The 25825-nt window shown below is 40.8% G+C and overlaps 1 protein-coding gene across 3 annotated transcripts in view; it reads right to left on the bottom strand.

Moving 5' to 3' along the window:
- Positions 1-3067: 3067 nt before the first annotated feature.
- UMAD1 (UBAP1-MVB12-associated (UMA) domain containing 1) overlaps positions 3068-25825 on the bottom strand; it is a 121022-nt gene continuing 98264 nt past the window's right edge. For all 3 annotated transcript variants that reach the window (XM_026649437.1, XM_026649436.1, XM_026649435.1), the window contains exon 4: positions 3068-4759. In XM_026649437.1, the coding sequence (XP_026505222.1) occupies positions 4502-4759 (258 nt within the window). In that variant the 3' untranslated portion in view covers positions 3068-4501. The remainder of the gene's footprint in view (positions 4760-25825) is intronic.

The following is a 25825-nucleotide window of genomic DNA, read 5'->3' on the forward strand; positions in this document are numbered from 1 at the left end:
CAGACTTAATCACCAGGTAAGGAACATGCAAGATTAATGGTGGAAATATTGGGGAAATAGGGAAGAAGACAAACTCTGCCACTTCAAGGAATCTTTTTATATATTGATAATAGTAAAATCAGACCCTGTCTGCCTAATTCTAGTAGTTTATATAAAGTCGCTACATGTAGCTTCAGAATGTTCAGCCTAAGGACCTAGGATAGATACAGAAATGGAGAGGCATTGAACATGCTTTGCTTTTTGTAGTCCTTTGCTTAGCCCTGTTAAGCCTTCTTCCCTGCTAAAGCATGCTAGAAGAACCTTCCTTTGAAATGGTTTATGAAGGGGGAAGTTCTTCTTTAATAGTTTGGTCAATATCTTAAGAACTTAAAAAAGTTATACTTTTAATTTTGCTACCTTGTTAATGTAACAACACTATATCTGGCAATGCTCGAGTGGGGGTGCAGGCAGGAACTGTTCCCCATCCAAAAAAACCCTGAGAATTTGGAATTGTTATGTTGCTGTTGAATGGGTGGAACAATCTGTAGCTTCCTATGAAGGAAAGGGCTTATATCCCCATAGTTTCAGGTCTGATTCTTCCCCATACTAGGTGTAGAGAGAAGAGAAAACCCAAAGCAGGATTGTCAGACGTTTAATTCACAAAAAGTTGTTTCTCTGATATACATTCTAGTCTTTTGTGCAAACAGCGCAGTCCTCCTGGATAAAAACCTTGTAGCTCTTAAGAATTTACATTTTTTTCATCAATTTGCCTGTTATCCATGAAGTTAAAAAATAAACTATATATAAATCGTATATCAGTTTGAAACACTAGTAATTACACTCTTGAATATGCTCTTTGCCTTCTTCCTTTTATATTTGTTCCAGGACCAAAGCCTATACCTGTAGTCACACAAAGGGTAAACTTGGAAACTACAGCACTGAGATGTCAAGCTTCAGATTGTACTTTCCAGGAAATAGCAGCAACTGTGTCTGTGGCTGTCTCCTTGGCAGATTTCTTGTACACCCTATTATCTAGTTCCATTTCTGGTTTTGCTTGTCGCTAAAGAGCTGTTTGTAGGGGCTGGTTCATGATCAGCCTGCTGTCGGGCTGTTCTGGATGCAATTATTCTTTGATTTACCACTGAACATGTGGACTTCGCTCTTTTTTCCTACATTTTAAAATTAGGCCTTTCCGAAGTCTTAGTCACATCTTTTTCAGACGAAATAAAAGATGTTTTGTTAAGTTTGATTTATAACAAAATATTCATAAGGAAGCCATCACACATTATAGAGGATATCCCTTGCAAAATGAGGTTATGTTAACCATAGATTACACTCAAAGCCTCCCCTGAAAAAAAACAAAAGGGACTCTGTCTAGGTAAACTGTTTATTAAAAAATAAAGGCCTGTTACTGCACCTACTGAAGTCAATGGAAAAGCTTCCATTTTCTCCAGTGAAACAGGATCAGACCCTAAATGTCTATAAACATTAGCTTTTGAGATGACAACTCAATTTCTCTTGAGAGATTATTGGTACTGTAAATGAAAAACTTCAAAGCTATCAAAAATCGGCTCAGATACATAATACACATAAAACATCATTTTGAATTGTTCCAGAATTTTTTATATTGAACGTGTAATAGAGCAACTATGATACCTTATGACACTTAAAATATGTTATTAACTATCTCTGCTTAGAAATTATTAAAATGATTATTTTTGTATGCTGCTTTAAATTAAATTTCTTCATTTATGGCCAAATAAATATTCAAGCCACACTGTATAAAACAGTTTGGTATTTGTTAAATTGACAAACCAGTGACAAATATAAATGTATTCCAATGTATATACATCCATCTACTAACCATTTAACATGTATGCTCATTAAACACATACATAAATACGTATGACTCTCTTCAGTCTAAGGTTTGAATGGAAACAGCTATATTCTAAAGCATTTAATTTTCTAATGATGTAATGTCGTCATCATGTTAGTAGTGGGCAAGTGCTCAGGAGCTAATGCACATAAATCGAATTATTTCCTAATAGATTTTTTGGGGGTGTATTTTCCATCTCCCAGTGGGAAAATTTACTTTGACTGTCTGGATACCATTAGGATTCTGTATACACTTTTTATGGATGATGTCAAGCAAGAGAGTGATTTGAGCCCCTAGGCTTTTTAGAGAGAGGGTAATGAGGAATATTGCTAGCAGGTTTGTTGTATGTAAATTTTACCCTTCCAAAGAGATACTGTTATGGCTGTAGGTGAAATGTTTGACCTACTAGCTGTATTTCATGTCGTGGCTGTGTACTTTCCCCTCCTGTGCTCATCTGCTCTTCTCCTATGCATATAGAGGCATATTGGTCTGTGAGCATTTGAGAGCAGGATTCTAGTAAGGAATGTTTTAATTTAATAAAATATCTTGTAGGCGAGTGGAAAAAGTGTATTTACAAGTCTACTAATGTGGAAAGAACCAGTTCTATGGGTTTGTTGGATACTCATCTCTGTTTTGCAATTCTGCTCTTGGAATGGCCGAGTTGAGGACAAATATCAGTTATGGGATGAAAAACAATATGAACAGGAATATGCCATTTTCAAGATAGGTAAAAGTTTAAAGGTTAAATGCAAAAGAAACATGAGAATTGAGTTTAGCACTGAAAACCAGAACTTAATTAACGTCCCCACTAGCCAAGGAATTCGGCACAGAAATAGGTTCTAACCAACTTATTAAAAATCTGTTTTCCCTCTCTGTGAAATCTTAGCACTTCTTGGATCACAAAAGGTAACCTCAGAATACAGTGTCATCAGTGCCAGATGTGCCACTGGAATCTATGGGCACAACACAGAAAATATAGTATAAACTAGATTATTCATAATGTCCCTTATGTGAAACTCCATTTTGTTAAAAAAAAAAAAAAAAAAGATCATACCCCTGATATTTATTAGTGACACTGAAAATTCTCTTGGTTATCCAAACTTATTCAGTATCCCCCCTGTTGTTGGGATAATCCTGACTGTAATGTACTATGTATGTAAGGATTAGATAATAATGGCATTCTCTTATATGTTTAAAAAGAAAGACCCACCATGTTAATATATTATTTAACCACAGCTTTTATTTAAGTGCAATATAGATACTTTCCCTGAAAACAAGTAGCTCAAAACATATTTATAAACTTAACAGATACAGACTGCAAACAAACTAATGAAATGCATAGGTTTTCCAGAAAAAAATCTGAGAAAATATGATCATTTTAACAAACCAAAACGTAATTACAACATAGCTTCTCTATCGGTTGTGGTATTTATTATCCCAAACATCTTAAAAGCACACAAATGTGAAAACCTGTACATATGTTTTTAAATATCCTATGTCACACATTTCTTATGAAAATACCCACTTACAGTTGGCACAGTAAATATATTTTTTCCTGATAGTCAAAACAAATTTAATCTTGCATATGGCACAGAGAATTATTTACACACACCACAAAAGACTTCAGTGAGCAGTTCATTGGGCAACAGCAATTTAGTTAGGGTTTAGCTATAATAAAATATGCATATTCAAGGCTTGAAATGAATTTTTAGGTATTTAGTTGGGTATGGAACAATTTAATGTTTTGTAGTAGTTAAACACTGCCATCTGTATCTTTGGGCCACAATTAAAAAAACAAGGGTATGACCATTAAAAGTACATATCCTGAGATTTCTTTCTTTAGGGGGCACAAAGGTTAAAAAGGAAAAACTGATCTATGCATAAACCAGGAACACATGTGGCAATGAGAAAAAACAGCAAATGCAGGGCAGTTAGAGAGAAAACCCTTGAGAAAGACAGAGAAAGAGAGAGACCGAAGTGACATGGTAAGATGAACAGCAAGGTCTACTGGAAAAAGGAGAAGCTGACTAGCTTTATGTTTTGAGTATGGTAAAATCTACTCAATCATACTAACAAAGTTAAACCTGTAAACTTTCTTCAGAAGTTTAAAAAGCAGCATTTAAGACTGGAGCATCAGTTGCCTATTATAATGCAAAATAGCATGACTTCATTTACAATCAGCATTCATTTCCATCCCTGGAAAAAGCAAAGACAGTCTAAAAAGAAATATGCACAACAGGCTTTGCATTTGTGGCATCAGAGTAAAATATCAAATGCTGCAGAAGTCCATGACATCACAGGTAAAAATAATGAAATGTGTGCATATACAGTCCACTTATTGACAGTCACCAATTAATGTATTAACAAATGGATCTCTTACTCAGGATTAAACAAAACTAATAGTTCTGCTTGACTATTTTAGGAACAAATTCAGTATTTCTGAAAAGTTACTTAAGTGTAATGTAAGATGCTATGTTAAGGAATAAAACAGTATGAGATTTTAATTATTTTTGTTTTTATGCATGTGTTATATAAATGGCATACCACAAAAACATTTAAGCAGTTAAGTTACAAAACAAAATATTTGTGTAATTATCTTCAAGTTGTTACGGTGCACATTCAAAGGGACAGAAAGATAAAGACATATTACAAATCACAAAGCACTGAATTTTCAAGTGTAAAATCATACCAAAATCTTGATAAATTATCATTGATGTTGTAGGAGAGCAATTGGTCTGGAAGGCCATTAGAGGTGTCCTGTGCTGCTAGCACATGGGGTGCTAGGGTGAAGGGTACATCACTGAGGAACTCTGACATGAAATGATTGCTTTCCAAATGTTGACTTGTCTCATTTCCCTCCTCAGCACCCACTACAGTCAAATGTGAATGTTTTTCTGTATTTGGCTAAAGAAAACAAAGGAACAATAATTTAGACACTACAAATTACAAAGTTTAAGCTTTACACTTGAAAACATGATGACCTACTTATAATATGCAGTAGTGGTGTTTGGTTGGGGTAGACTACAAATTGAATTCTTAATGCCTACCATGGCAATTCCTTGAGTCAAACTTAGTTTAGCCAAGGCTGTATTAACAATGGATTTTTCTGAATGAATAATGGCAGTTTTTCTGGCCACATAATTCTACTATACAATTGTGAACACTGATTGACAAATATACCAATGTAGACTAATTTAAAATGGAAATTGCCCAACTAGTTGGGTGTGCCTGTAATGACCACATAAAGTGATTGTTTGTTTTTCTTGTTACATGCACTAACAGTTTTTGCACAATGTGACCATCATAGATTATTGAGCAAGTACTGATAAAAAGAAAAATCTGGGCAGTTTACTTCAAAATCCTGCTATGCAGATTAAACAAATTATATGGTCCATTAGATAGGGTACTGGATTAGGGGAGACTTGAGTCCTGACCTGTTGTGACACCTTGGATAAATCACAATCTCTATCTCAAACTATGGTCCACAGACCACTCCTTTCAGGTGGTCTGCGGATAGATCCCTCTAAAGTGCGCGCCTGGGTGGCCGCACATGAGAGAATGAGGGGGCACCCACCTAATTAGTGGAGCCGCGCTGGCGTGGCTCCACTAATTAGGTGCCTGGACCCTGGAGAAGAAGCACATGTAAGGTGAGGAGGTGGCCTTGGGGGGAATAGGGGGTAGGTGGGAGGGGGAAGTGGGGTGAGAAGAGGGGGTGGGGGGAATTTAGGATGTGCAGGGCTGCGGCAGCCCGAGAAAGAGGCGACTTTCCCCAGCTCCAGGGCTGGGGCTGCCAGGGAGAAACAGCCTTCCTCTCAGCCCCAGCTCGGGGGCTGCCACGGCGGGGGAGAGAGGGAGAGACGGAGAGACCCTCACCCCTCCTTCCCAGTCCCATTTCGGGGGCTGCCGCGGCGGGGGAGAGAGAGCGCATCCATCACATTAGAAAGGTAAGACTACTGATATTAAAACATGAGTTGTGTGCTTTTATATGTAGAACAAAAACACATTATTATTAAGCTTTTTTTACATCGCGCTTTACAATAGTTAGCTAACAGTACAAACAACATTTGGAAAGATCATTAAGTGGTCTGCTGAGACCCTCAGCAATTTTCAAGTGATCCGTGAAAAAAAAAAAAAAAGTTTGAGAACCACTGCTCTATCCTATAGTTTTGCCATATTTAAAACAGAGACACTAAACCCTCCTTCCTTTGGAAAGCACTTTGAGATCTATGGATGAAAAATACTCTACAGGAAGTAAATATTATATTGCTATTTATATCTTTAAAGCACTGTACAAACATTTGTTAATAATTCACAGCATCTCTGCGAGGTAAGTGATTACTGTATCTCCATTCTATAGAAGGGCAAACATAGAGAGAGATGTTAAGTGACTTGTTCAAATCCAGTTAGTGATAGAAGGGCATAGAACAGAGCTCAAATTCGATTCCCAGCCCCGTGTTTACTCCTTTAAACCACTCTCATATACAAGTAAATGCAAATATAGAAAAAACTAAAGAATATTTTTATTACTAAGGAAGGAATGTAAAGTTATATGATCAGCGTGAACATAAATTTTCAAACAGTTGGACAAGTTTTTAAGATGCATGACTCCCATTAACTTTAAAGGGAGTCAAAGCTAAGATGAGCAATGCCAGATTTCTGTGTCATCTGCACATAACTATAGTTCTTGTGGAGAAGCTAAGGGTTGTGGCTGCTGGCAGGGGATAGTTCGGGCTTTTGGTTCCAGCAAAATTATAAGAGGCAGTTGAGTCTTTTGGCAAGGGGATGGGGAGGGGTGACATTTTCCCCTTGTGGGCAGGACTGGAGATGTCTTGAAAGCAATCTGATAGCAAATAGATGATTCTCATCTAGTAATGATGGATAAACAAACACTAGATAACTGTCTACTAAAATGATCAGCAGTGAAAGAGTTAACATTTACAATTCATTAGGTTTCAGAGTCATCACACTGCTGAGATTAATAAGGAAATGCTGACCTCTCAGAACTACTGTTTCAGAATAAGGAAGGAAGTACTCAAACACTTACATTTGGTTTGCATTTGGAAGGCTTTCTTTACAATGATAAAGGCTAGACATTTAAAACTTAAGATCTACCGCACAAAATCCACAATCACAGAATATATATGAACACTCTCCTTGGGTTTGGAAATTTTATGAGATATCTAATATCCAGATGAACAAACGTAGTAGCCAAAATAGATACAAAAGATGGCGTTCCACTGTCCATAGGCAATGCCCAGGTGAAAAGAGAACCTTCCACCCAGCTGATGGGATTCACTCTAGGTGGCTACCTTTGAACTTAAGTTGTGGTCTCCCTCTTTCATACCAGCCTCTGGTGTCAAAGCTGAAGGCCCTATCTCCTTGAAAAGAAGGAATATTCTCTCTCTTCTCATATCTCATTCTAGAGCCTCCTGTCAACAGAATATGCCTATGGTTGGGTTTCTGCTTGTCTAACCCACTCTCACCCAGCCCCTTGGCTGTTGCAATATGGGTGTGTGTCTGCTACTCAGCTCTTCCCTCTGCTTTCTAGCTGCTACAATGGATGTGTTTCTTTTATTCTTCATCCCATCCCCAGACTCCCTTTTCGGGTTCTGCATTCTTGTGAGTAGCTCCAGTACTTGCTTGTGCTGTTGCTCATGGTTTTGAAAAGGATTAGCAGAATGAAACAGACAGGGTCCTGGTCAGTTTCTTTCTTTTGCCTCTGGGATCTAAGTGACAGCAGTGAAAATTAATAAAAGAGTATGTTCAATTTTAACTCTGCTGAAGGTTTCCAAAGCTGCAAGGAACAGCTGAGACAATGGAGCTGTATATCTGCAAGCTCAGTAAGACGTTCTTGCACCTGTTTATACTCCATTCCATTATCTTTGCAACTATCAAGGCCAGCAAAAAAAAATTTATAAAAGGAATCTTAGATTATACAGCAGTTCATCTCATTGGGAAAGCTTCCTACTTGCCGAGAGCAAACAGGAAAGTGGATTTTCAAGCTCTGCACGATAAAAGAATTCATACTGAAATACAACTATCCTGCCTATATAGACACTTTCTTTTCTGAGAACTTTGATTATCAGAAGGAAGCACACTAGTTTAACAATTCAGTTTCATTTAGAAAAGAAGCAATAAAAGACCAGGTATCTGTGCCTTTAATTTCTAACCTCTAAATAAAAAGGCATGTTTACCTTTAAACTGTACCCTGCACAAGCATCACAGTCACTTTATCTCTCCAGATAATTGTCCTATTTGGGCTTTTTTAGAGGTGCTGGTATCAGCTTGCATTACATCAGCCTCATGCTGGCAAGCACAGATCTGAGTCAGAGACAGTAAATGGAGGTTAGGAAAAGGTGGTATTGTAAGAGTTTGGTTATAAGGGGTCTTCATATAACATTTTTTCTCACCTTCCTAGGGAAAAAGGAGCCCTCATTTGCTGTCCTGATCCTATGGCCTAGATGATAATCAGAAATCCCTAGACTCCTATGTTTGTTTGGAAGACTACACTCTTAAGAACATCTGTTTACATCCTAATTGGCCCACAAAGTGGATGAATTCAATTTACAATGCAAATTAGAACATTATGTGCCAAAATTAGTTTAAAATAAGATGAAAAATACAGGCACGTGGTACACAGAAAGACAGTTACATATCCCCCCTTCTTCCATGTAATAAATGTCATGCCTGTGAAAGGTGCAAATTGGTAGCACTGGAAATGTTAGTGCAAGATTAAAAAAATAAAATAAAAAAGGACTGCTAATTTACTTCAACCAGTGGTTGGATTAAGAGGAAAATAAATTGACAGTATTTTACTCTTAAACCCCATTTTCACCATACTCCCAATCCCCACAATTGTCATTCACCAAATCCACCTTGTCAGGTATTTCTGTATTACATAGATATGCATGCTATTTAACTTATAAAAACAGAATTAAAGAATAGCTCTGAATAGCTGGGAGCAAAGCAGCATGTGAAAGATAGGAGCTGAAAGAAAAAATACTGGGACATCAAACCTGTTACTGGAATAATCTGATCCCTGGCTTCAACAATGCCGTGGAGAGAGAGCCTCAAGTTCTATATGGGTAAATTGAGGCTCAGAGAGGTGTAAAGTGGTTTGTCCAATGTCACAATGCGAGCCAACGCCAGAGATGGGAACAGTGCATGTACCACTGGAACACAGTCTCCTCAGTGAAAACAAGTATGTGTTTTTACTATTTTAAAATGTTCACATTCATTGGTTTAGAGAGAGTCACACAATACACTAATTTGCTGAAAGAATTCCCACCTCCTGCTGTTGTGGAGAAATAAATGTCTCAGGGGGATCACTTCTCTGCAACACCTAAGCTAAGGTTAGGTGCCATGGATAAAGGGGGGCTTACAGAGACCTGGTCACTGTTCCCCGATTCCACTCTGCTGGGTCCTGGCATCACTTAAACCTGAAGGGGGATTCTTTACATTGTGCTGCTGGTATGACGCCTTCTGCCAGCAGAGAATCAGATGGAATGGAGCCTGGTTCTCCCCCCCGACATGTCTTCTCCTTATGCCAGCTCCAGTGTAGAAGGTGGTGGCAACGCATGATAAAGCCACCACTGCCGGTTTTACACTAGCTGAAAATAATCCCTACAAAGGGGGAAGTCCCCAGGGGATTTCTCAAACAAGGGTAAATTCACTTTACATTGTGTAAGCAGCACAAAGTGAACTTAGTCAACTGGAAAATCCAACCCCACGTTTGCACTTTTTAACCCCTTCAGTACTGTTGAATACATCCAGGTATCTGGTATAAAATGCAACTCCATTCTTTATCATCATTTGTTTTATGATAGTTCCCATCTATGTACTACATACTGTACACACATATAAGGAAAACAACTCTCAGCTCTGAATAGTTCACAATTTCAGAAATGTTTTTTTCCTATATTTTTCCTACATGTAATCATGGTCCTTTGCAGTAAAGAAGTTGCATCAGAATGCATGCAAGAGAGATTAGGTAAGATCTTCCACATACAACTATTATAAAGCTAGGAACATTTTTATGCCCCAGAACCTTGACAGTGTCCTTTAACATTAAATACATTCCTCTCTCTCTCTCTCTCTCTCTCTCTCTCTCAGACTCTGGACAAATAACAGTAACACCTAGGATAATGCCCTCAACACCCAGATTTTATGCCAACTACAGCAGCACAACAAAGAGAACTGGACTCTCTAACAGAGCACTTTTTCAGTTTGTTAAAATCACCAAGCCAGTTACAATATGCATATCATTACAAAACTGTAGTATACAATCAAAGTTGAGGTTATAAAATGGCTTATGTTTTCATGCATGTATCCTTCAACTACATTATTTACAGCAGCAAATCTGAAGAATTTGATATCCCACATTAGTCACACTGGTTTCTATTTAAACTTCTAATTTGTTTATCCAGTTTACACAATTTCTGAAATACAATGCATTTCAAAGAATATTCTCTGGACATTTCCTAAAGAAAACACTGCCATATTGTGGCACATCATCCTACTAAAACAATATAAATTAAATGCATTCAGAGTATCAAACAATGTACGTTTCATCAAATGAATTTACAGGAGGAAATGGTTACACAGAATTAACTCACATAAATGGGGCCTTTTCTTCATCAGTGAGCCAACATATTTTTTTCAACATCAAAAGGCATAAAATAGATGGCATTTGGACAGGAAAGAAGAGATACACAGTATACAGGTATGGAAAATGTTTAGCCATCATGAGTTAGCGAACAGGAGCAGCAAACAGGGGAGTTTTGCAATGGTTTTCGTCAAACTGGAGCAGAAGGAAACAGTCCCAGAGTTGGGATCCTCCTTCCAGATGCTGTCATGGTATCCTCTCACACTAAGGATACCTCTCTAGGGGATGGGACTCTTGTTATTAGGGGGGGGGCAGGGAGGGATAGCTCAAAGGTTTGAGCATTGGCCTGCTAAACCCAGGATTGTGAGTTCAATCCTTAAGGGGGTCATTTAGGGATCGGGGGCAAAAATCTGTCTGGGGATTGGTCCTGCTTTGAGCAGGGGATGGACTAGATGATCTCCTGATGTCCCTTCCAACCCTGATATTCTATGATTCTAAGAGACAGGTAATAGTAATGGGGGATTTGATTGTTAGAAATACAGATCGTTGGATTTGTGATGACTGGGAGAACCGCATAATGAATTGCCAAATGGGTGCAAAGGTTGCAGACCTCTCAAGACATCTAGATGGACTTATGTGTAGGGCTGAGGAAGAGCCAGTTGCCAATGACATACAGAAAGATAGCAGAGAGGCCCTGAAGACCAAATTTAGGCTGCTAGGTAAGAGACGAAAGTCCAGAACGTCCATGATAGCATTCTCTGAAATGCTTTCAGTTCCACGTGCAGGGCCAGTTCCACCTAGGGTGAACAGACAGCAAGTGTGAAAAATCGGGACGGGGGTGGGGGGTAATCGGAGCCTATATAAAAAAAAGACCCAAAAATCGGGACTGTCCCTATAAAATTGGGACATCTGGCCACCCTAGTTCCACAGGCAGAACTGCAGTGTCAACACATAGATGAGACGACTGTGTTCAGAGGAGGAATTTAGGTTTGTTAGGAACTAGGGAACCTTTTGGGAAAGGAGGAGCCTACAGAGGAAGGAGGGGCTCCTCCTAAACCAAAACAGAACCAGATTAAAATTAAAAAGGTGGTAGAGGAGTTTTTAAACTAAGAGCTGGGGGAAAGCAGATTGTGCAGAGGAGCACACAGTTCGGACAGACACATCCCTTAGGGAAGGATTTATTAAAGGGGATATAGCCTAGTAAAGAGAAGAGGACAGAAGCTGATAAAGTACAGGGCAAGAACTGAAGAGAAACAGTCAAACGAACGAGAGTCCCATTTAACTACATCACATGCAGGCAGACGCAACTAAATATTGACAAATTTAATAAGTGCTTGTATACAAATGCAAGAAGTCTAAATACTAAGATGGGTGAACCTTGAGTGCCTAGTGTTAAATATTGATATAATAGGTATCACAGAAACTTGGTTGAATGATAATAGTCAATGGGACACTAATACCAGAGTACCAAATATAAAGGAATGACAGAGTAGGTCATGCTGGTGAGGGAGCAGGATTATATGTTAAAGAAAGAATAGAGTCAAATATAAATCTTACATGAAACAAACAGTACCTACCACAGAATCTCTATGGATAGACATTCCATGCTTGAATAATAAGAGTAGAGCAGTAGGACTATACTACTGCCCACCTGATCAGGATAATGACAGTTACTGTGAAATGTTCAGGGAGATTAGAGCGGCTACAAATTAGAAAACCCAATAATAATGGGGGATTTAAACTATCCCGACATTGACTGGGAACATGTCAACTCAGGATGGAATGCAGAGATAAAATTTCTAGACACCATTAACAACTGCTTCTTAGAGCAACTAATCATGAAACCCACAAGGGGAGAGATCATTCTTGATTTAGTCCTAAACGGCGCACAGAATCTGGTCGAAGAGGTGAATATAGTTGAACTGCTCAGTAATAGCGACCATAATGTAATTAAATTTAACATCCTTGGGAGTGGGGAGGGAAATAGGAGGTAAACCAGAGAAACCCACCACAGTAGCATTTCATTTAAAAAATGAGGAAGATAGTTAAACGGAAATTAAAAGGAACAGTCACAAGAGTGAAATGCCTACAAGTTGCATGGAAACTTTTAAAAAACACATCATAATGCAAGCTCAAATTATATGTATACCTCAAATTAAACAAACAAACAAAAAAAAGTAAGAGGACCAAAAAGATGCCAACATGGCTAAACAACAGACTAAAAGAGGTGGTTAGAAACAAAAAGTCACCTTTTAAAAATTGGAAGTCAAATCCTACTGAGGAAAATAGAAAGGAACATAAACTCTGGCAAGTCAAATGTAAAAGTATAATTAGGCAGGCCAAAAAAGAATTTGAAGAGCAACTAGCAAAAGACACAAAAACTAATAGCAACATTTTTTAAAGTATATCAGAAGCAGGAAGCTTGCTAAACAATCAGTGGGGCCACTTGATGATCGAAATGCAAAAGGAGCACTCAAGGAAGACAAGGCCATTGTGGAGAAGCTAAATTAATTCTTTGCATTGGTCTTCACTGAAGAGGATGTGAGGGAGTTTCCCACATCTGAGCCATTCCTTTTAGGTGACAAATCTGAGGAACTGTCCCAGACTGAGGTGTCATTAGAGGAGGTTTTGAAACAAATTGATAAATTAAACAGTAATAAGTCACCAGGACCTGATGGTATTTGCCCAGGAGTTCTGAAGGAACTCAAATATGAAACTACTGAACTATTAACTGTGGTATGTAACCTATCCCTTAAATCAGGCTCTGTACCAGATGATTGGAGGATGACTAATGTCCTATCAATTTTTTTTTTTTTTTTTTTTAAAGGCTCCAAAATCGATCCTGGCAATTACAGACCAGAGTGCCTAACTTCAGTACCAGGCAAACTGGTTGAAACTACAGTAAAGAACAGAATTATCAGACACATAGATGAACATGATATGTTGGGGAAGAGTCAACAGGGCTTTTGTAAAGGGAAACAATGCCTCGCCAATCTATTAGAATTCTCTGAGGGTGTCAACAAGCATATGGATGAGAGTGATCCAGTTGATACAGTGCACTTGGACTTTCAGAAAACCTTTGACAAGGTCCCTCACCAAAGGCTTGTAAGAAAAGTAAACAATTATGGGGGAAGATCCTCTCATGGATCAGTAAGTGGCTAAAAGATAGGAGACAAAGGGTAGGAATAAAAGGTCAGCTTTCACTGTGGACAGAGGTAAATATCTGGGTCCCCCAGAGATCTCTATTGGGACCTGTGCTATTCAACATATTCATAAATGACCCGAAAAAACGCTGAGCTGACAAAGTTTGCACACAGTACAAAATTACTCAAAATAGTTAAGTCCAAAGCAGACTTCCAAGAGTTACAAAGATCTCACAAAACTGGGTAACTGGGCAACAAAATAGTAGTGTAGTTGGGATCATGTTTTCCAAAGTGCATTACTTTGCATTTATCAATATTGAATTTCATCTGCTATTTTGTTGCCCAGTGGAAATAGAACCCAAATCTCTTGAACCAACTAAGCCACAATTCCTCTTATTTGAAGAATGTTTGATTGATCATATGCCTATTCCCTCTTTGTACACAGGAAGGAAGTGCCAAGGGGGAGAGTAACAGGGCTAGCTGAGCCCAGTCTCACAGAGGCCTCAGGGAAGAAAAGACCTCTGCTCCTCTCAGGTCCAGAGGAGAGGGCCTAAAGCACACGGGACACTGTAAAGAATACTGTTGCACAGGACTGTAAGCATGTCGATGGAGGGAACTGAAATAAATGATGGATATACTACCAGCAGAATCACACAGTTTCTGTAATGGAGGCAGGTGCAGGGTCCATCCTGCTACACGCGCACACACCTAAGTGTACCATGGAACATTTCCTCCACTAGGCACATTAAGTCCTCCGGCACCCCATACTGGGGGTAGCAGTATCCTCAGTGCTGCCAGATGCACTGAGTAAAAAGCGACCATAAAGTCCATAAATGCGATGTTACCTTCCTCCTTTTGCTGCTCTAATAGTTTTTCAATAACATTCTGTAAGTGACCTGTGCAGAAACCACACTGGTTAGCTCTCATTTTTGGGCTGAGACAGTATTTTACTTGGTTCAGTAGTATGAGCATAAACACCTTCCTTGGGACAGACAGCAGCATCATTCACCTATGCTCTCCTTAAAAAAAGGATGATGCAGCCCTTTTTCCAAACTTCTGGAATGTAACTGGTTTCTCAAACTTAAGACAATGCTATGAAAACAGTGAACTAAATCTGGACCTCCACTCTAACAATTCTGCTGCAATACCGTCAAGACCAGGTGCTTTATCCTTTCATAACTGTTTAGAAGAAATAATGTTTGTGGTCAATGTCACTGGCCTGTTTTCTGCCAGTAAACAGGATTTTGTCAGGGGTGTTTGGGGGAGGATGTACGTGTGTGTTTTTTCATGTCAGGAGTTTAGGGAGGGAAAGCTATGACAGCCACAGAGACAGCAGTGGTAGTGACCCGAAAAATGGAACAAACACTTAAGATGACTGGATTGTGGAAGCTGTGGGGTGTACATTATTCTAGAAAGTGTACCTGACAAGTGCTTCATCCAAATGAAGTGCCACCTGCTAGAACTGACGGAAGAGAAAATCTGAGGTATGGAGATGCAGCTAGAAACTATGGCTGAATTTATAAGAGGATTTGAGCAGATGGAGGAAAGGAGAGGCAACTGAAGGGAAAACCCAAGACTTGCAGATGCATTCTGGATAAGAAAACTGTGAGGGTAAGACTGCTGGATGAAGAAAGTGGTCTATGGAAGCATGTGTCTATAAGAACAAGGCAGAGGAAAAGACCCGCTAGTGAAGAAGAAATAGAGCTGAGGAATAAGTTTGCTGAGTTCCAAATGAAGGAGAGAGGCAGGCAGGGAAAGGAAGAAGAGAAAAGTAGTGAGTCCTACAAGAAGAGGGAAGAGACAATGGAGATAGGTAGACTTTGGAACTGCCGGAAGATAGAGGATGACTCACACAAGATTGCAAGTGAGAACAGAAGACAAGGTGACATGCAGCCAGAAAGAACAGAAGAGGGAAGGCCCGAGAATTGCATGAACATGAGGAAGAGGCAGGTCTACATAATTGGGGACTCCCTATTTAGAAAAACAGACAAGCCTGTCACCTGATCCGCACCCCCTGCCACCTATAAAAAAAAAAAAAGCCGCTCAGACTCCAGCCCGAACTGCCAAAGCAAAAAACAAACAAACAAAAAAAAAACCAACGCTCCTCCTGCCGCGCACCTCCAAGGATCCTTTTGCGCACCCCCACTTTGGAGACCACTGATCTATAATACAAATGGACAAGAACTATTATGGAAAATATAGAGATGTGTGAATAAAGTGGAGATAGTTATGTCTCTTTTTGGCAGACTTAAGTCTGGTTGGTTATAAACAGATGGGAATGTATTTTTCACTCTTTCCTTCAGAGATGAAAAATTTGTGGATGCATTAGGCAGGAGCACATCCCAAGTCTTTCTTTTAGTATTATTATGCTGTGGGTATTGGAATGGACATGAACAACATTTCTTGAAGAACAACAGTTACAAGAAGGTGAGTAAGCCTTTTTTCTTCTTCGAGTGTTTGTTCATGTCAATTCCAATCAAGTGACTCCCAAGCCTCAGTTCTGGAGGCGGAGTCAGAGATGTCCACTGATTGGAGCACTGCTTTACCGAAGGCCGCATCGTCTCTGGCCTGCTGGGTAATTGCATAATGTGCAGTGAAAGTATGTATGGAGGACCATGTCGCCACTGTGCATATTTCCCGAGTGGGAACCTGCACCAGGAATGCAGCTGGAGAAGCCTGAGCCCTGGTGGAGTGCGCCATGAGCAGAGGGACAGGTACCCCTGCCAGGAGGTAGCACTCCCGGATGCAGGACGTGATCCACAACGAAATTCGTTGGGAGGAGACTGGAAGACCCTTCATCCTGTCTGCCATGGCCACACACAGCTGAATGGACTTTCAGAACGGTTTCGTTCTCTCAATATGGAAGGCCAGCTCTCTGCGGACATCCAATGAGTGAAGCCTCTGCTCCCTGACACCTGAGTGCGGCTTAAGATAGAACACAGGGAGGAAGATGTCCTGGTTGATGTGAAATTGGGAAACAACCTTCGTGAGGAAAGCTGGATGTGGCTTGAGCTGAACCTTGTCCTTATATAACATGGTGTAAGGAGGCTCTGATGTTAGGGCCTTGAACTCGGATACCCTCCTGGCTGAGGTTATCAGTACCAGAAACTCCACCTTGTAAGAGAGAGGGAGCATGTTGCCAGTGGTTCAAAGGGCAGTCCTGTCAGTCTGGAAAGAACCAGATTGAGGTCCCAGGCTGGGACCAGCTGTCGGACTTGCTGGTATAGCCTGTCAAGACCTTTTAAGAAACAGCTAACCATAGGGTTGGCAAAGACCGACTTGCTCTCAGCACCTGGATGGAAGGCCAAGGTAGCAGCCAAGTAAACCCTTATTGATGACATGGACAGCCCCTGCTGCTTGAGGTGGAGAAGATCATCCAATATATGCAGTATAGAGGCGAGGGTGGGTAATGAACCATGTTGCGTCGACCAGATTGAGAATCTCTTCCACTTGGCCAGGTAGGTAGCCCTGGTGGAGGGCTTTCTACTGCCAAGAAGGACTTGTCTGACCAGGTCCAAACAGGAAAGCTCTATCGGGTTCAGCCATTGAGCTTCCATGCCGTGAGGTGTAGCGACTCGAGGTCCAGGTGCTGGAGACGACCATGATCCTGGGTCAATAAGTCCAGGAAGAACGGCAAGGTGGCTGGGGCTTCCATGGACATTTCCAGGAGCGATGTGTACCAGTGCTGGCGAGGTCAGGCTGGAGCTATCAATATCACCGAGGCTTGCTCCCTTTGTATTTTGAGCAGTACCTTGTGAATGAGCAGAATAGGCGGAAACACGTATAGGAAATGGCCTCCCCATGGGAGGAGGAACGCGTCCACAATGGAGCCTGGGCTGTGATTCAGGAAGGAGCAAAACTGCTGACACTTCCTGTTGCAGAAGTCCCAAAACATGAGGACTTCCTGGCACAGGAGAGTGTAGCGTGCACCCTCCTGTTTGTTAATATAGAACATTGCCATGGTGTTGTCTGTCATTACTGACATACATTTCCCTGAAATGTGGGTTTGGAAAGTCTGGCATGTCAGGAGCACCAATCTCAGCTCCCTGACATTGATGTGGAGAGTGAACTCTGCCCGAGACCTGAGGCCTTGAGTCCTGAGATCTCCCAGATGTGCTCCCCAGCCCAGTGCTGACGCATCTGTCACTAGTGAGAGACACAGCTGAGGACTGGTGAAGGGGACCCCTGTACATACTACATGAGGGTCAAGCCACCACCAGAGGGAGTTGAGGACCTGGTGAGGCTGGGTCATGATCCTGTCCATGCTGTCCTGAACTGGCTGATACACCAATGCTATCCACGACTGGAGGCAGAAGTCTGAGTCTGGCATGCTGCACCACATAGGTACAAGTGGCCATGTATCCTAGAAGTTTCAGGCAATTCCATGCTGTGTTGGTGGGGAACTGCCTGAGACATCAAATGATGTCATGCTTCCGGGAGATATGCCCTGGCCTGTGTAGAGTCCAGCACCGCCCCAATAAATTCTATTCACTGAACTGGGGCAGCGTAGATTTCCCCACATTCAGGAGAAGGCCCAGTTTGTCGAACATCATTCTTATGAAGTCAACCTGTGCCTCCACTTGAGCCCTGGTGAGGCACTTGATGAGCATGTCATCGAGGTATGGGAACACCTGTACCTGCTGCCTGTGCAGGAATGCAGCCACGACTGCCATGCACTTGGAGAACACTCGAGGTGTCGCTGACAGGTCGAACGGAAGGACTGTAAACTGATAGTGGTTGTTCACCACAAACCTGAAGTTCCTTCTGTGGGACGGAATGATTGCAATATGAAAATACGTGTCTTTCAAATCGAGGGCGGCATACCAGTACCCTGGATCCAAGGAAGGGATGATGGAGGCCAAAGAGACCATGCAGAACTTGAGTTTCTTCATGAACTTGTTGAGCTCCCGCGGGTCTAGGATGAGCCTGAGCCAGCCTTTGGCTTTCGGTATTAGGAAACACCGGGAATAGAAGCCCTTGCCCTTCTGCTCCTGAGGAAACTCTTCCACTGCCCCTATCAATAGGAGCAAGTGCACCTCCTGTACAAGGAGCTGCTTGTGAGAGGGGTCCCTGAAGAAGGATGGGGAAGGGAAGGTGGGGGCACAGAATTGGATGGAATATCCCCTCTCGACTGTGCGGAGCACCCAACGGTCCAATGTGATGCGGGACCACGCAGGGTAGAAAGGGGATAGTCGGGACAAAAAGGTAAGGCAGGGGGATCCAGTCCTTGTGCCGATATACTGTCCTCGATCGCACCTTCAAAAGGCCTGTTTCGGACGCGAAGGTGGCTTGGATTGGCCAGAGCCCTTACCTGAGGACAGGTGTGGCCTCTTCTTACAGTTCCTATTCCTCCTCCTGGAATCGTCCTGTTGGTTCTGTTGTTGGTAGAACCGCAGTGAAAGTTGCGGCCTGAAGTGTTTCCGCTGCATGGCGGGGGTGTGAAGGCCCAAGTACTTGAGGGTGGCTCTTGAGTCCTTCAGGCTGTGAAGCCTTTTATTCATCTTTTCGGAAAACAGAGTCACACCCTCAAAGGGAAGGTCCTGTATTGTCTGTTGGACCTCGTAAGGGAGACCAGGAACCTCTTCTCATAGCCACCACCTTCATGGCTGCATCAGCTCCGTCCAGCACAGCCTGCAGGGAAGCTCGGAAAATGAGCTTACCCTCCTTGACCAAGGCTGACAATGGCCTGCTGATTCGAAATGCGAAGCTGCAACCCGCCTGTAGAATAGACCTTCCTCCCAAAAAGGTCGAGTATTTTCGCCTCCCTGTTCTTAGGGGAGGGTCCCTGGTAGCCTTGCCACTCGCACTGATTGGCAGTGTCCACGACAAGGGAATCAGGCGGCGGGTGCGAGTACTGATGCTCATAGCCCGGAGATGGCACAAAATCAAGCACCTTTCATTGCGCTTAGCTGTAGGGGGCAACGAAGATGGGGTCTGCCATAAAGTTTTGGTCATGTCTGATACAATCTTGATAAGAGGCAGGGCAGTGCGTGCAGCTCTGGAGGGGGCGAGGATATCCACCATGGGATCCGCGTTCTCCACTACCTCCTCTGCCTGAATACCCAAGCCCTGGGCAACTCGCCACAGCAACTGCTGCAACACCATGTTGTCCTCTAGGGCTGAGGCTATAGCGGTGCCTGCCAGCGCCTCATCTAGCGAGGAAGCAGACCCTGAAAAGGGCGGTTGTTCACTTCAGTCGGCACCCAAAGGGTACCGCGAATCGTGAGGATCCCGGGCTGGTGACAACCCGGACAGTGCCATGCCCCTCGGTGCCGGGACAGAAGACACCCATGCCGGGGCTGTAGGTGGCGCTGTCGGTGCCGCTGTAGGCGTCGGTGCCGCTGTCGGTGAGCAGAACTTTGAGCCACTGCTTCCTCTCTTTCAAAGTTCTGGGGCGAAACCTGTGGCAGATTCTGCAACGGTCCTTTTGGTGATCCTCACCCAGGCAGCTTAAACATGCGGTGTATGGGTCACTTTTTGACATGTGCTTGGCGCAGACCTCACAATTTTTGAAACCCAGGGACCACGGCATACCACGGCTCCGGGGAGTCGGGGGGGGGGAAACCTCAACGCACTCTAAACTAACTGTAAACTACTACTAATTACAGAAGAACTATAAACAAATGACACAGATAAGGCCCTTGCTAAAGCAAGAGCTATGGGATGTTCCAGCTAACAGTCACTGGTGGTAAGAAGGAACTGAGGGGGTGGTGGGGTCGGCAGGCCTCTATATTGAGTGCCATGAATGCACGACACCAGGGGGCGCCCAGGCTGACCTGACGGATGCTGTTACAGGAAAAATCTTCCAGCTGCCGTGCATGCACGCACACACACACACCTGATTGGAACTGACAAGAACAGAATTTTCTATTGGATTTTATTGGTGAATTTATCAACAGCATCTAAGTGTGATATATTGTCATCCAGTGGCTATATCTGTTCAAGAGAATAACTGTGCATCAAAAAAAATGGTGCTTACTTAACCGCATTGTTCCAACCAATAGCCTATGCAAAGTGGTTTTTAGGAAGGTGAAACCACAAGAGAGCAGATCTGTCCACTTGGAATAACTGGCATTTCACCGATCCTTTCAATCTATTCTTTTATACCTCCACCCCACTTCCTAATCTGTGCTGAAGCTACAACATAGCACTAACTGTTGTGGCAGGAAAAGCAGAAAGCCTTCGTTGAAGTGGTAAATCTGTTTTATGTCCAGTTATTGGAAAGGAGACCTAAAGAGTGATGTATCCAGCATTCTCACCTTCATTCCACTGGACAGTAAAAAGTCCTATATTTGGACTGTACAGAAAAAGTAGGGTGATTATTTGAGAAAAGAACTATGTAAGTAAAAACAATTTCACAATACAGATGTAAGAGGAAAATCTTTTAGTTAAAATGTTTTAAGATAGGGGAAGGGGGAAAAAAAACATCAAAAAATCCATTAGCAACTGCACCACGTGGAAAGTCAACTACTAACCTCTAGTTTAGGCTATGGTTTCAAGAAAAGAACTAAATTTCTCCTGAATGACCTAATCTAGATAGCAAGTTATAAACTAATGAACAACATCCATTTGGGTCTCTCACTATGGAATGTGACTATCAGAAATTGCTCATTACACAGCCAGTCACAGAGATATTACAAATATTACCAATATGTCTATCAAGAACAAAGATAAAGTTAGAGGAAACAGAAAAATTGTCTTGGACTTTTCAAAAGTGCTTATAAGCTTGGAGTGATTTACAGACTATGTTGACTCCTTTGAATCAAGGAAAGGCTTGTTCAAGAGATATTTAGTGAACAATCATCTCTAGGCTATGAACTATGGATGAAAATAAGTTTCCAAGGAGAAACTAAATATGTTCAGAAAGGACAAAAAGGAGGAAAAAGCAGCTTAGTTATCTTATGGTTATATCAGAAAAACCACCATTTTCCAGACCTTCTTTAGATATTTTTTCTATTAGAAAAGAAGATTACCTACTATAACGCCATTTTCCTAACAATACTTCTAATCAGTCTGGAAATGACTAAATAGTTCTCTGAAGAGGATACATGAATAGAGAGATGCTTTTCCAAATGTTTTAAGCTAGGATTTCATTTAGCACTTTTAAATCCAAAATACAAGGGTATAGAGCTGTCATGACATCTGTTGGTTGCAAGCTTAGACATTTCTGAAATTTGATTATTTGAGCTGCTTCAAACCTCAATCATAAAAGGCTATACTTTAAGGGTACCACAAAGATACTCCTTAGAGATTAAGGCTATGTCACATGAGTTAGTATTGAACAGAGACAACTCGCAAGTACCACCTAGGGACTGGAGTTATAGATTCCTTTATTGATTAGCTTTAAGAGATTAACCCCCCTAACTTGTGGCTTCTACTTTTTCCAATTCAAGACATACAAAATATTTGCTTAAGTGAAAAGCATTAAGAAAACTGCCAGTTATTATTTCTGAGCAAAGCATATGACTCTACATTCTTGTAATATTTGAAGGCATTGTTGTAACTCACTGTAGTTCAGATTTCTCACACGTTTTCTTCATAGCTCTCAGTTTTCATTTGCTCATAACTTTCCAGAACTAAGCTTTAGGGCTGAAATTTTCTAAGCTTGATTTCTGTCCGAAGATGAATATTTTGGATGTTTGATCAAGCATTTCAGCCATTTTGGAATATGACAAAAGGAAAATTAAACTTTTTGAAATCAATGAGAGTTAGGCATCTAGGTGTTTTTGAAAATCTCTAGGCACCTAAATACCTTTGAAAATCTGACCTGTAGTCCATTGCCAAGCATAATTTTGTTGGCAGCTGAATCCTACAGACCAATACTATGTTGGGAGGTGGGGGTTGGTTTTTGGTTTTGTTTTTGCTCTGCTTGTGAACCAAGGAGTTATAAAACAACATGAGCTGCAATTACTTTATTAAAAATACACGATATTTCAAACTAATCAGGATGTTTATGAGGTAGTGTGAGACTACAATGTTTTGATTCTTTTACTTGGCACTAAATTTTTTCAAGTATTTTCAAGACTATTACTATAAAATAATACCAGAGGGGAGATATATAAAAGAGTATGTGTGTGTGTTGGGAGATTGTCAGCAGTAAGACTGGAGAAAAAGCTACCACACAAGAGAAAAATCCATTTTAAAGAAGAGTAGAAAAACAACCAAAAAAGCTACCCTTTTAAACTGGTATCAGCATTTCTATAAAGACCAGTGAGTGCTGGGGCAAGCCATATGTAACAAAAAAATTACATTTGTCTAGACATATTCTGTATCCTGCTAAATAGAGACCTGATCGTGCAGCCCTTACTCATGTGCATAATCCCACTGGAGTGGGACAGCAAATGTGAGTAAGGATTGGAGGAATTCTCATTGTGTAAACTGAAAAGGGCACATGCTGTTATTTAATTGCAAACATACATAGGGTGACTACCTAGATGAAATAAAACAAAGAATGCTCACACACTGCCAAGTCAACCAGGTAGAAACCTGTTCTCTCTATTTCCTCCCTACCCTGTGCATAGGTAAACGGAGGGAGAATACAAGTGAAGCTGCAGCAAACAGACTCCCAGAAACCAAATTGTGTAAGATTTACAATCTACAAATATTTTCAATATAAAAACTGTTGTTTACAGGCATTACAATTTAGACTTAGGAGCCAAAGGAGTAAAAATATGGTGATTTTGGAAATAATTAAGGAACACGGGATTAGAACAAATCAGTTGCCATCATATAGGTATCTCTCTCAGCCTACTGGTTCTCTAATTTGAAATGTAGGCTACTGAACCATGAAGAGAGAACAGAAGCATCTTTTTCCCTGTGGCATTGAAATTTATTTTATCCAGAAAATATAAATACAATATTTATTAAACATTAAAATATCTTGCATTCAATTTCAAATAATGTGGTCATTAAATTAAACCAAAAACATACATAACAAAGAAGTGTTAAAGTGTGAAAAGTTCCACACAATACAAAGTCCTTTACAACTCTGAGTAGACTCAGAACTTTGATTGTGTTCTTACAAGACTTTTTGATGGACTGTAGACTGATATAGCTGAGTAGATATTAGCACAGTCATATCAACTTTTTGTTTTTTTCTGGCAGAGGTGCAGAAACAGCACGTTGGCTGGGCTGCGTTTCTGCTAGCAACAAACTGCATACAAGAGTAGAAAACTCATACTCCTGGTTTACCAACACCATATGGATGTTTTGGATTGAAACATGCCTAGTTCTCACTGAATTGCTTTTTCCTTCCTAATGCAGTGGAATGAGCAGTGCTGCTTCCTTTTACTTCAGTTTTCCCTCAACTGGCAGCAAACATTGTGATTCTGTTGTTCAATTTCTGTTTAGGGTTGTGTTTCAGTCACCATTTTATGCAGATGTGTCATGTTGCAAAGGTCATTGTAACATGATGTTGTATCATGACATCAGGCTGTGATGACACTAACAGCATGTATGTATTTCAAGACAGTTCAAACATTTGGAAAGCCTTGCGGGCACTTTCAAAATTCACTCACAAAATCAGGATGGGTAACAACCTGACTGGTCTGCAGCAGGACAGTGAGCCAGCACTACGGGGTTGCTCCCAAATGTGAGGAATACCACAATCCATATTTCGGAGAAAAAAGAAACTACTGATATTGGGGAATTAATCCTATTTGGTGATTAATTTAACTGGAAGTTTCCAAAGAGGCGGCAAAGGCAGAGAAGGTTCTGGATCAAATCTGTAGAATTATACAGTCATAATTTGGGTGCTCAATAACTACAAATAAGCATGCACAGTAATTTGCATAGTTATATGACTATTTAGATTCATAATGGGTCATTTGTGCAGATATGCTTGAACCTTTGAATGTAATATTCTAAAACTTTGGTTCATTAATTTTTAGCACATCAATTCCCCCGTTCAAATTCAGCCTTCACAATATCTGTTTTGTCAGAGAACCGAACACTCTTTGACGACAGCTACCTATCAGGTTAATTATTACTGTGTGTGCTTAATATATACACATAGAAATGTGTTGATAGGCACAGTGTACAAGCCAAAACAATGAACAAAACATGTCTCCTCTAAGTAGTAGTGCAGTCCAATAGTCTCCCATTGCTCAAACCTGTTCTCTCATATCAACTGTGGAGCTGTCTCACAGGTTCAGTGTCATAACCATTGGTGAAGTAATTAATGTCAGTCTCTCTCTACACGAGTCTCTTTTCGTTTTTATACAGTTTCAATTTATAAATCACCTAACTAGATAAAGGGTTCTTAAGACCCTTCCAGGAAATAATCCAAAAGTTTAACATTGACTGCAGACTATCTAATGATTGGAAGCAAAGGATAAACAAGTGAACCTTAAGTTTTGATATAAATAAATAATAATAATACTTCACACTTATGCAGAACACAACAGCTTTGCAAAAAGGGGAATTGTCGTTATCTTCATTTTATAGATAGGCAAGTCACTTCTCCTCATTAAGGACACAGAGCAGGTCAGTGATGAAACCAAAATACAAACACAGGTCTCTGGACTGCCAATCCGGTGCCCTATCTCTTAGACTATGTTGCTTCCCATAAAATACTTAATGGATGCTTTACATCACTATATAAGGAGCTTCAGAGAAGGGTTGCTAAATGACTGAGGCAACAGTGTAGCATATGTTGTCACTAGTGAAATAAGCAGTCTAACATCCATCTCAGACTGAAAAAACAAATGGTTTTACTCTTCCAAGATCAATTCACTGGTCAGTAGATTTTGTTGATCTTTACAATATGATTGTCCCTCTTTCTTGCATAGTTTGATCAACAGTAAAATAGGTAATAATGCACATATTTAAATTATCATTAAGATTCATAGTTAATACTACAGAGAACAAACATGAGCAGTTCTTACCTCTCAAAGATATAGTAGAAGACTAGCTGCAGAATGAGACACACATGACTGCATTGGTTTACATTCACCTCATATTTTGAATGCTATTCTCACAGCCATACAAAAAAAAAAGACAGTGGGACAAATCCTCAGCTGGTGTAAATCAGCAAGGCTTCATTGAAGGAAATGGCAATATGCCAATTTACAGCATCTTACGATCAGGCCCTATAATTTTAAAAAGAAAGCTGTGATTCTGATTCAGAACATGATATCATTCAGAGAAAAGTACTGGGTCACTGAACTGTTGTAGGTGGGCCCAATTCAGCCCATTCTAATAGCAGATGACTTCAGCATGTAG

Source organism: Terrapene carolina, unplaced genomic scaffold (genome assembly GCF_002925995.2).
Source record: "Terrapene carolina triunguis isolate 2854851 unplaced genomic scaffold, T_m_triunguis-2.0 Scaffold84, whole genome shotgun sequence".
Taxonomy (NCBI): Eukaryota; Metazoa; Chordata; order Testudines; family Emydidae; genus Terrapene; species Terrapene triunguis.